Genomic DNA, 12,001 nt, shown 5'->3' with positions numbered 1-12,001 from the left:
TTTTTTTGTCTTTTAATAATGGACTAGTGCAAACAAATAATTACCGTACAATCTCAAGATCTACCCCTCTATTTATTTAACAGAGACCAAATACACACCTTTATTTTGAAGCCAAAATCGCTTAACTTCCGGTCCCTTCTGATGACCTTTTGCTGATCTCGAGGAAGCGCTCTCACGTGAGCATTCACAAACAACAAACGCTCCTGTCCTGTAATCGCAGATTAACGCAAATGTCCACCTTGTATGTCAGCACGACAATACAGCACAGAGTCTTTTATACTATTGTGCCAAGTTCATTGACGGTAAAAATGTATAATCGTAGCCGATGACGTCACTCACTACAAAACAGGTGCAGTTGAGCAAAAGTGCCATATATTTAAATGAGCAGGGAGTAAAGCTTAAGGTGATGGGAGTGTCAATAGTTCTCTTTATACATCCGCAGATACATGATTTTATAGTCATACACCAACTTGGATACATTATAATTTTGTCCTGATCACCGCGTCAAAGGATCATCAAAGTTACAATGCACCGTGAAGGGAACATGGCATTTCAAAGACGCTTTTGAAATTAAAAACTATAACTCTGTATTATAATTTAACGATTTTTGTTTCAATTACTTCACAATTTGTATATATATATATATATATATATATATATATATATATATATATATATATATATATATGTGTGTATGTATATTATTTTATTGGAAGACTGCACGTGCATTTAAGTCCCTAGAAACCTTCTCTAGATTGCATGGGCGTTTACAGAGCATGAAAAAGTGTTCATATCATATAACACCCGCCTTTTTTCCCGGTGGTGAAAGTGAAAGTAAAGTAAACCTTTGGAGAAGGAGTGCGTTTTTCCCACCTCCTTCATTAATCTAAATTCACGAAGAAATTACACTAAAAAGACGAAGCTGACTTCAAATCCTCTCAGTTTGCATTCCTTCTTCATTTCTATTTCTGGACCAGAGCTATACCAAGAGGCGCGTGGAGGATATTTCCTTCTGGAGCGACAGCAGCACAATGGGTAGGCCGCGACCCGCACGGTTCATCAGTCGCGATCTGATTTTATTCAGTTGCTGTTATTACATCTGTATTGAGTTAAGCCAGACTTGTGGATACATTTGTGCTTCCTGATGTTACGGCTGGTTTCATGCAAATAGCCTTCTGTCATAATTGATATGCATATCCCATTTCATAGGCGCACTGATGATGCACCTGTGTCTTGTTGCTGTTCTTGGTGTCTCATTGTGTAGCGCTGCTCCCGGTAAGTCCCTTGTCTCTGCTCTTCATTCATGTTATTTCATTTCCTTATCCTTATATTATACAATGTATTACGCTCCATTCTTACCTTTTATATATATCATATCACTGTTTATTCTGATCTATTCTCTTTTTATTGTTTATTTTGTGCTAAACCTTTTAGACTACTTTTATATTTCCTTGAAACTACATCGAGTCTTGTTTTGTAAATGGGAGATATATGTACTCAGAGCACGATTCATAATCAATTATAAACCTGTTGCATTGAATAATATAAAAGTAGACATAGATGGGGCATAAGGGAGGCAATAAAGCGTCTTCAGTTAGGACTTCAGGACTAAATGGCATTTATCCTAAATGTTACCAAAACCCAGTCATTTACAGTAACTAACATTTAAGTTTCAGGTAGCCTTGAGGTTTTAATCAAGACCCCTGTCTCAGTGCAACGCGGCCACACAACCACATTACCATGCTGGCTCAATCCACCACAAAGTGCAGATGGTTTGGAGGTATCTTGGTACCGTGGTCAATACGACTCCCCGGTCATGTTTTACCGGGCAAAGAAGTTTGAGAATGCCTCCCAGGAAGCTTCGTATGTGGGCCGAGTCTCGTTTGGCTTAAAGGACGCGGCGTCTGTCGGGCTGACGGCAGGTGATGTGAGCCTAAAGCTAGAAAAGGCCACAATTGAGGATGCAGGAGACTACACTTGTTACGTCAGCAGTGAACAAGGTTACGACAGTGCAATTGTCAGTCTCATCGTGACAGGTGAGTGTATTGGAAGTGGAGAAAACACACAAAACCAAGAGATGATTTTCATTTTGAAATCTTCCCCTCAGCTTTACAATAAATGTGTCCTCCTCCTTTCTGAAAGCAATGGGAACCCCCCCGCTCCTGTCAGCAGTGTGGGTTGAAGATAACGTGGTGAATATGAGCTGTGAGTCTGACGGCTGGCATCCAGAGCCTAATCTGCTCTGGTCGGATAAAAAGCAGCAGCCTCTTACCCCAAATACTCTGAACTACTGCAAAGACTCGTCTGGTCTTCATGCAGTCCACAGTTGGCTTCTTGTCTCCAGCTCCGCTGAGGTTTCCTGCTCAGTAGGCCTCTCTGTTGAAGAGCCCAAAGAGGCAAGAGTGCGCCTGGAAAACTTTCCTCAAACTGGTAAACTGGGTGCAACAATTAAAACGTTTTTTTTCTTTTTCGCTCAGATTCAATACATAAAAATAAATGTCTTGCTCTTCCTTTAGAATCTAGATGCTCAGCAGCTGGATGGGTGGCTTTTGCTTTGCTCCTCGTTGCCACGTTAATCTTACTTGGACTGCTGTATTACAAATGGAGAGGTAATTGTTTGGCTCTTTGAAGACATGTTTTGTCATGTGATACATATTTTAATAAGAAACCCTGACAATGTCATGTGTTTCAGGGGAAAAAGCCAAATCAGAAAACAGCAACGCTGAGGGTAAGAACGACCAGTCAAATTAAACACATTATTTATTACTCTGACACAACATTTCAGAGAAAGTTCCTGATATGTGCAAATTAGTATTAAATTTTAGGCTGAGCACTTCTTTAAAGGACTTGTGAGAGACACATTTTTAAAGGTACCTACTATGAGTCAAGCTCCAAAAACATTGGATAAGTTTCCCAAAATGCAACAGGTTAGCAACGGGGTGTCTCAATAGGCCCTCCCAGCATTGGAAACATCAGTTGTTTTTTTAAACTATGGAAAGTATAAAATAACAGAACATATGAGTTAACTTTATTTATTTTTTCTTCCCTAGAGAAACAAGGACTTTTATCAAAAGGTAAGAAGTAACTGTCACCATTCAAGTCAAAGCAAAACAACGTCACATAAAATGGCATTCTGTATTGATTATTGTTCCTGTCTACAGTGATCCAGTCAGAACCTCTACCAGAAGAGCACTATGGTAACCACATAAGAATTCATTGTAAATAACAATTGTGAGCCTAAGTGTTTCTCTAATCTGACCTTTTTCTGATTTATTCCCTATGTTTCTTTTCATTTTGCAGTAAATGTCACACTTGAAAACACGAATAATCCGTTTCTAAAAATCAGAGGAGGTATACTGAGAGACGCCAAGGGTCCTTTTCCCGATGGAGAGAAGGTTACCTGCCTCACAGCTATCAGAGGAACTCAAGGCTTCTCTTCTGGACAACACTACTGGGAGGTTTCTTTGGGGAAAGCAGATACAAATGTAGGTCTCAAAACGTCCTGGTGGGTAGGAGTTACGAGTGCCACTGTCACAGGAGTTACGAGTGCCACTGTCACAGAAGTTACGAGTGCCATTAAGGTTTCCCCAACTACATCTCATGGTTACTGGTTCCTGTCCTCTTCCCCTGACACAACTGATAGCCTTCAGTTCAGCACAGAGCCAACCGTGTTCCTGCCTGTCTACTCCAGACCCCAGACGGTCGGTGTGTTTCTGAATTACGAAGACGGAGAGCTTTCCTTTTATAATGTGGAAGATAAGCGTCTCATTGGCAGTTTAACAACTACCTTCACAGGGGAGATTTTTCCATTTTTCAATCCTGGTAAAAAAGGTGAAACAGCAGTTATGGAGATACTCCAGAGGGAAGAAAAGGGTCCGCCTCCTGACATTGGAAACGCTGTAGAATCACCGGCACAAGAGGCTGCGTCTTAAGACCAGATAGCAACTGTTGTAAGGAAGCAGATGAAGACACAAAGGCTCTGTGTGGTGTTTGTGTTTTAGCACTGTATTTGGATCATGTGATGAGGGGGAAAAGAGGATACACACAAATGAATGGAACTAAGTTTAAGTGTTTTACTTTATGTAGTTCAGGGAAACACAAGTGACTGACATGGGTGACCACCCAACATTTGTAAACAAGTCATGTCCTTATTGTATAAAATCATATTAGCTCAAACTCCGAACCAATTCTGCATATGAGAGACAGAATATTAACAGAAAGATCTGTCAGTAAAGGATTGAAAACATTTCAGATATGACGGCGGCGTCAATCTAACTCTGCAAGAAGACTGATTGAGCAGCATTTCCTTTTCTATATTGTTTATGTTCAGTCAAATGTATTTGATTCTTTCAAGTGATTAAAAAAAAAAGTTACTGTGCATTTATACTCTATTAGTAAACATAAACTGACTTATACTAATTTAATTTATACACTGATTACAATAACTTTTGACGTTATTATTGCATGTGCTGTGTGACTCTTCTTTTTTAAATGTAGGCACATTTTATGACTTAGTTATTTACGTGATTCACAACTATATATTCTCTTGCCTTTTGGTGATCGTTGGTCTCGTAACCATTCAGTAAACACACGACAAACAGGTCAGTCTACAAGCCAGACTCAAAAACACTGCTTTGTGCAAACTGTAATCTCATTGATCTTGCAGAAGAAACTATATGGATTTGAGATCATTCAGGACACAGCATCCTGTGAAGGTAGCATTAGCAGTGAGATGGCCTGCTGGTCACAAACTGACATACAAAAGCTAACAGCAGCCCCACTTTGGCTCTGCTACTAAACCAAAGTGTATCTGGAATGAGGCCGTTGTATTCTGTCACGACTGATGCTAAAATGTGAAATGATTTTAGAATGTGTGTCTTTGTGATTCTCAACTTTTTGAATAAACTCAATCAATATTTGACCTTGTATTTATCTGTTATTTCTATTTGCTTTGTTTCACTCTGCATCCACAATGGAAAACTCACTTTACAATCCAGTTTAAGAAAACACAGCAAAATGTCATACACTTTAATAAGTACAGGTAGTATTTACAGTATATACACCATAACACAATACTATGCCATCACTAGTGTATATTTGTTTATAGATTAGGAAGTATTTACATTATGGATAAGACCATAAATTGATTCTGAAATTATTCTTTTTTTAAATCTGATACACAATAAATTCAAGTAGGTGTGCCTTGATAAGGAGTAGTCTGACTACGACCATGGTAGAAGAGGTATCCAAGAACCACTTCACAGGTGCATAATGGTCCGAGACTGTGAAGAATACTTTTTAATACGCTCTTCGATTGGGCGCCATGGTTTGGGGGCAAAATGTCAGTCAATATCAAACACAAACTATACAAGTTCATACATACATACACAGTCTATCTGTGGTGATTTTAAAAGATCAGAACCATTGGTTTCTTCTTCCAAAGCTTTACACATTCATGTTTGGTCATCAGCCTTCAGTGGAAGCAAACGCTAGACCGAGGATAGTTTACTGTAAAGTGTCCTGGTGGCCTAAAGCATCTACCCCAACCCTGTGGATTGGCATCACTGCGGGGACATTTGTTGCATGTCACCTTCGCTCTCCTATACCTCCTGCTGTTCTCCACCATTTCATGAAGTAAGGATGACGTAAAAAATTCATCTTAAAAAAAAGAAGAAAAAAAAAGCAGTCACTGTGTTTGAACTCATATTCACATTTTTGCGTACATCTTGTCCAACAGCTTAAAAGTACATCTTGAACAGACACTGGGCATCCCCCATACGGAGTATGGATGATCCTTAACTGGAGTAACTCTTTACTACACAACTCACTGATGACCGGGGTGATGAGACATTGCATGCACCTAACTTCAGGTACGGCACCCAAAAAGAGAAGCTGCACTCCACCTTTTGTCTTCATTATGATTGCTGGTGGTTTATACATTATGGTAGGTGTCCTGTGCCGTGTCTTTGTTTGGACCTAGCAGACCAAGGCAGCGCTTTCTCTCCTCCCTTGCTTCTTCAGCAGCTGGATGCGGTTGTGAACGTAAAACTTGATAGACCTCCAGTCTCGCTGGTTGCTCACCAGCATAGGGCAGAGTTCGAGGCAGCGCTCACAGTCCGCCTTCGCAGGGACTCGCAGCTCTATGAGGTTCCTCTTGAGGTGAGTCTCCACTGCTACACGCTCAGCTTCTGACCACGGGCGCTTAAGTACGCCACGCTTCCCTGTGAGATAGAGCAGAATGCATAGGATCAGATTAATAAGGAAGTGACTGAAGTTTGGGAGGTCATAGACTGATGTTGGCCGATGGTTACCTGATTTGGGTGGAATGCATCTTCTCTTATGAACATTGGCTATTGAAGGGCTAACTGGAGAGGGCATGGGTGCTCTCTTCTTCCGTGGCGGTCGCCCTGGTCCTTTCTTCTTCACCATCACCTCAGCTTTCTCCTTAACTTCCTCTTTTTCTTCCTCTGCCTCTGAATCTTCTGAGAAGGAGTCAGCTGAGTTGCCAGACATTACTGTAGGACAGAGATGAAATGGAGGGTAGTTTAAATCAAATGACTAACATGCAGCTTAATATTTAAAAAGGGGATCAACTGCAGTGCTGTAACCTTTAAAAATAATGTGTGTAAAACTAGTAAAATCTGTCTGTACCTCCTAACCTACATATATGATATACATGATGTAACTCCTTACCATCCAACTCAAGGCAGATGTGCTGCAGGCTCATCCCTCGGAAAAGCACGCCCTCCTTCTCTCCATAAAGGACAACACGACCCACACGACCCATCAGTTCTGGATCCCGTATGATAGTGGAGCAGTTCTGGGTCACATGGTACTCTCGTTCAAGGAACTCCTCCAGCTGTTTGGTGGCTGCATGCTGGCCCTCGCCTTCATCTAATAGTAACAGTTGAGTGAGTATTGCTACCTGCCGGCGTACCCGCGTCGCCGTCATTGCTCCGGGGTTTTTGGCCCCGCTGGATCGTGCCAGGTTTCTCAGAAGGTCCGTGCCCCGGAGCGGTGTGGCAGGTGAGTGATAGGGCCGAGAGAAGACATATGGGCTCTCTGGGTCCACGCCCACATTGGGGCTGGTTTGAAGGAGTAGGTCCAGGCAGGACTCACAGTGTGGCGGGAGAATAAGTGGCTGGATGCGACCACGCTTGCCCAAAACACTAGCCCGCGGAAGGTTACGGAGGACCTGGCGCTCAAAGGGGGACAGGAGGGCTTCCATGCCAGAGGGGGGGCTGCTGACGGTGCTAGCCGGAGGGGTGGTACGGTTGCGGTAGTCCTGGACAGTGAGCTTGGCCACCTCACATTCCCTGTGGCGGTTGTAGAGGATGAGCAGGGACAGGCTGGAATGGCAGAGGAGGCGCCAGGACTCAGCCGAGTGAGGAGAACGGGTTAGAGAAAGGAAAGAGGAGTGCTGCTGTCGGCGGAGGTAGAGGACCAAACAGGAGAGGGAAGAGAGCAGTGGAGACATGTGATGTCTCTGTGTGCTGGAAAAGAGAGGGGAGAAGGAAAAAAAAGCCTTTTAAAAAGAAATTGAAAGCACAAAACACAACCCAAAAAACCCTAAACAATAAATATCTAATTTGTAATAATAATCCAACAATACCTTACAATCTCTCCATTCTTCTCCTCCTCTGGTGCGTCTTCTTCTCCTTCTCCACTCAGCTCCAGATCTTCGTTTGGATCTATGTCTGGTTCTGGAGTAGGAGGTGGAACCAGCTCCTCTTGACTTCTTAAGCTCTCCACCTCTACCTTTTGCTGCTCTTCATGCTTTTCTTTCTTCATCCTCCGACCCCTTCTGGGAGCAGATGGGGGCGGTGGTGATGGGCTGTTAACCCGGGACACCAGCGGGGGCGCGGGGCGTTTTGAGGTGGCCGGTTGTAAGCTAGGCCCCTTCTTGGCGGCTGCTGGCTGAGTCGAGGAAGGCGGCGAAAGCAACAGAGAGAAGGAGACGCCGCCTGTGCTCGAGCGTGTAGCTGGCGATTCCTTCTCCCTGGAGAAGAGGGGAGGGGGAGCAGGGTTGGAGGCCGAGGGCTGAGGGACAGCGAAGGAATGACTGTGAGCGGCAGAGGTGGAGGACGAGGATGGGTGAGGGTGTGAGGCGCTGCCATTTGAAGAGCTGTGCGTGTTCTGGTGTGCGAGCTCCATGGCCGTTCTAACGTCCGGCTGGTTGGCGTGGTGCTTCTCCAGGTGGCGTGCCAGAGAGCGATAGTTGCGGCCGCAGTACGGGCAGTGCTGCCGCCGGCTCACTGTGGCACCGCTGGAGCTTCCAATGTTTATGTTAATGTTGTTGTTGATGTTGGTGGTCGGGGGTGTCAGGGCGCTGACTGGGGTCTGGGACTGGGACCTGGCAGGAGGTGCGACAGGTGCTGGGTGGGAAAAGGATGAGCAGGGATGCCCAGGACCTCTGGAGGAGGTGGGCGTGCTTTTCTTCTCTGATTCGACCGTTGCGGGCAGCTTGCGCTTCTTGCGCCGGCGAAGCATTCGGCCCCTTATTTCCTCAATTTCCTCTTCTTCGTCATCGTCGTCGTCATCATCATCTTCCTCCTCTTCATCCTCCTCACGGTCTGAGTCACTGGGCTCAGAGTGGGTGAGTGGGGAGGATGAGGGTGATAATGACCAGGAAGGGGTAAGGTAATCAGAAACTGAGAGGGACAGTGGGTGGGGGCCGGCCTCTTCCTCCTGGTTAGACAAGTTTAAAATTAAAACAAACCAAATAAGATCAACATGTCACTATTATACAGGATTTACATTCTTGGATTAGGATTAGAGGACACAATGATCCTGGTCTTGATAATGCTTCTCTCCATCCTGTCATCATTTAACTGTCGTTAAAGGTATATATATAAAACTTTTTTCTAAAGCCCGAATATATAGTTTCATAAGCAAACGGTGCATTTGTTAGGGACAATATATGATCTTGGTGTGTGTGTGTGTGTGTGTGTGTGTGTGTGTGTGTGTGTGTGTGTGTGTGTGTGCAATATAAATGTGTTCATGGTAATAGGGAACATGTCGCACAGTGCAACCTTTGAGGCTTATTGATGCGTTTTAAATATTATTTTATCAACAATCATGCTTTATGGCACAGGAGGATAAGCTACATCAGACTTTGGCAATTTGGTCTTTTAATAGGATTTTTAGCAATATGAAATCACCAGTTATTAGCTCACCATTGCATTCTCTCCCCAGTCCGTCAGGCTGTAGTCCACTGTGATCTCCTCCCCTTTGGCGATGTCTCGGATTGCTATGACAACTAACCGCACCTGGGTCCCACAGTGGACTTCTCTAATCCGGCAGTTGGGTGGTGGGTGGAAGAGGACAGGTCCCCGAACACCACTCGCTCCCTCCTCCCCCAACTCTGGCACACTGGAAAACATAAATGTGACATTAGCAATTTGGATACCCAACCTAGAAAAACATGGAAGCATGGTTACTATAGCGAGGGTCCTCCTTACCAGAGCTGAGTGGGATCGGGCAAGTAGTAGGGACTCCCCGGTGGAGGGAGGCGGTCTTCTGCACCCTCTGGGTACTGGCCCTCACCTGGGACAGAGTGGACGCTTTCAATCTAGCACATCTTAACTGCTTTATCACAAACCACCAGCCTTATGTTTGAAAGATGAAAGGTGGCTCTCTGCTAATTACAACATGGTATACTTGTTTTCCATAAGCACCAGAGTGGATCAAAACACAAACAGCAGGTGGTTAAATATGTGTATGTGCACTTATATATTTATATATACCAGGACTGTAGCTGTGTTCTGACATGCTCTCCTCCTCTTCATCTTCTGTTACGTACGCTCGGTCACACACCTTCACAGGTGTCCCCTTCCTTTTTCTCCCACACACACGCCTGTAAAAAAAAAAAGATTAAAATTAAATCACTGTGCTTATTTAGCATAATATGTTCAGACATTGCAGTACGCAAGACTTTCTTTCCTCTGGTAAATATTCGAACAGAGGGCAGCTGAAATGAGCAGAGCATTTGATACCTGTGGCAAAGCAGTAATTGAATCTGTTCACGTAACATTTCTCTTTTGGGGGGGTTGACTCATCCACAACAACAATAAGGCTACGAACTACGTAACTAGCGATGGTGGCAGCAGTGATGTCGGCAGTGTAATTTGTGTTCTTCCACTTAAGAGAAATGCGGATGTCTTTGATTTGACAAGCAATCAAAACAAAAGACATTTGGAAATGTACAACAGTACAAGTTTGAGTATGGAAAGTACAGCAGAAGAAAAGTAGACCCTGAATAACAAGACAACTAAGGAGACATATCAACTACAGTATCTCATTAATTTAATCTGAGGGTCAATCAATGTAATATATCACTGATCAGTATGTTGATACGTTTGCCATTAATCTATTCATAAAATATCCTGCAGAATGTCAGAAAATAGTGCGGAAAAAATGACATTTTATGCTAATTGCAGTGATGCAAAAAAACTAACTAAAGAATCATATTTGATAGCTGGAAGCGACACATATTTAGAACTGACTTCAAGTTACTGAAATAAAACAAATGGACAATATTTTTCCTGTCACTCAACTTCATCATTAATGGTTTATATTTCAGCACCAATTAGATATGTCTTTTGTTCAAGTAGATAGATATATAATCCTTTATTAGTCCCGCAGTGGGGAAATTGCAGGATTACAGCAGCAAGAGATAGTAGTAAAATAAGAAGCAAGTAATACATAAAACAGTAACACAAAAACAGTAAAAAAAAAAAAACACAATAGCGCTATTATATATATACAGACAGAATAAACGATAGATAGATAGATAGATAGATAGATAGATAGATAGATAGATAGATAGATAGATAGATAGATAATCCCCAAAGGGAAATTTGTTTGTGGCGACAGCAGCAGCAAGTTACATAGAAGATACACAAATATTAGGTATGATCAAGTGATTAAACAGCTGTCAGCTCATCACAGCCCAATTAAAATGCTCTTTGTTGACACCACAATGATTTGCAGCCTGTCCACTATATTTAAGTTTACTCGCCATCATTTAAGACGCTAGTTTCCATTAAGTTTACCTGTAAATACAGGTGTTAAGCAGTCCCTGGATTGATGTGATAAATCGATTACCATGAGGGAGAAACACAGATATACAATAAACAGGCAGGTTGTGTTTGAACTGATTTCAGCTATCTGGGTTTATCACAGATTCTGTATCTATATATTGAAATGGCCCCACCCCTTTATCAATCACGTCAGACGGTATACATGCATTAACAGAGACATGATCAGCGCAACAAAGCCTGGTGACAGTCAACTGTTTTCAGATGCATTTTAGCCATGGTCAGCAACTTTGTTTACTCAAAGCCATACAAGCCACGAGCCATGACCTGCACCAGCTGAGCAGTCAAGCAGCGTTTAGAGCACAATAACACTGACGTGACGAGGTGCTTTGGTGGATATTATGTTCCGGGATCTGCAGTCTAGCCAATCTGACATGGCAGGGGTTATCGACTAGACAGCATATCACTGGCACAGCAAGATGCATCGCGGAAGATTGCTGCTGGGTGCATGCTAACATTGATGCTAAACCACAGCTAGCCTGTTAGCTTCCAGCAGCTAGCGTTGAGACTTACGTCTCGTCAAAACATCAAAAAATAAAAGGCTGCTGATTAAATGCGAGCCGAGGCGGCCAAGGGGAAGACGCATCCTCCCGTGACACAACGGCTGCAACTAGAAAACAAAGAAAAAATCCCTCCACCCGCTGCGTTTTTGCCATTATAACGCTGAAAATCATGCACGCGAAAAAGGGCTTCTAATGTTAACTAAACAAACGTGCACGGTCGCAGCGCGTGCGTCTCAGGCTCCTGCATTTTGCTTACAAAACCCCCGGTGAAAACTAGCTCGCGCGGGAACCAGCTCCGCTCACTCACCCCCTTGGCGGCGGCGGTTTGCTCCCATCCCCGTCGCTGTCGAGGGTCGGTGGCTCCCGGTAGTCAAAAGGCGACCGTACATTCTCCGCCAT

General features: G+C 43.5%; 2 protein-coding genes and 1 long non-coding RNA gene across 3 annotated transcripts; 1 reads left to right on the top strand and 2 right to left on the bottom strand.

Annotated features, from left to right (window-relative positions):
* The first annotated feature begins 882 nt into the window (after window positions 1–882).
* Window positions 883–5,019, top strand: LOC306733428 (butyrophilin subfamily 1 member A1-like). Its single transcript, XM_079214662.1, has 9 exons — window positions 883–1,035; window positions 1,210–1,275; window positions 1,671–2,036; window positions 2,143–2,430; window positions 2,517–2,609; window positions 2,693–2,728; window positions 3,051–3,074; window positions 3,162–3,197; window positions 3,301–5,019. Exons 1-9 carry the CDS (start codon window positions 1,032–1,034, stop codon window positions 3,930–3,932), a joined length of 1,545 nt encoding a protein of 514 aa, XP_079070788.1. The 5' UTR covers window positions 883–1,031; the 3' UTR covers window positions 3,933–5,019.
* Window positions 5,015–6,421, bottom strand: LOC306733429. Its single transcript, XR_013770945.1, has 2 exons — window positions 6,312–6,421; window positions 5,015–6,221 (listed from the first exon to the last, which is right to left on the bottom strand). It is a non-coding gene; the product is annotated as an uncharacterized lncRNA (long non-coding RNA).
* Window positions 6,422–6,429: 8 nt separating this feature from the next.
* On the bottom strand, window positions 6,430–12,001 carry LOC306733923 (uncharacterized protein; the record flags this gene model as incomplete). The annotated part of the gene is made up of 7 exons (XM_079215234.1): window positions 6,430–6,515; window positions 6,694–7,493; window positions 7,613–8,688; window positions 9,177–9,372; window positions 9,462–9,546; window positions 9,747–9,856; window positions 11,910–12,001. Coding segments are annotated over 7 exons (2,445 nt in total), but the record flags the coding sequence as incomplete, so codon positions are not given.

Source organism: Taurulus bubalis, assembly GCF_910589615.1.
Source record: "Taurulus bubalis genome assembly, chromosome: 3".
In the NCBI taxonomy this organism is placed as follows: Eukaryota; Metazoa; Chordata; class Actinopteri; order Perciformes; family Cottidae; genus Taurulus; species Taurulus bubalis.
The sequence above is the reverse complement of the archived record's forward strand: the minus strand, read 5'-3'. Positions and strand labels throughout refer to the sequence as shown.

Excerpts from the sequence above, each read along its gene's own strand:
- LOC306733428 (XM_079214662.1), top strand. Across the intron at positions 2,729-3,050 it reads AGAAAACAGCAACGCTGAGG|AGAAACAAGGACTTTTATCA; the intron begins GTAAGAACGACC and ends TTTCTTCCCTAG. Across the intron at positions 3,075-3,161 it reads ACAAGGACTTTTATCAAAAG|TGATCCAGTCAGAACCTCTA; the intron begins GTAAGAAGTAAC and ends TCCTGTCTACAG.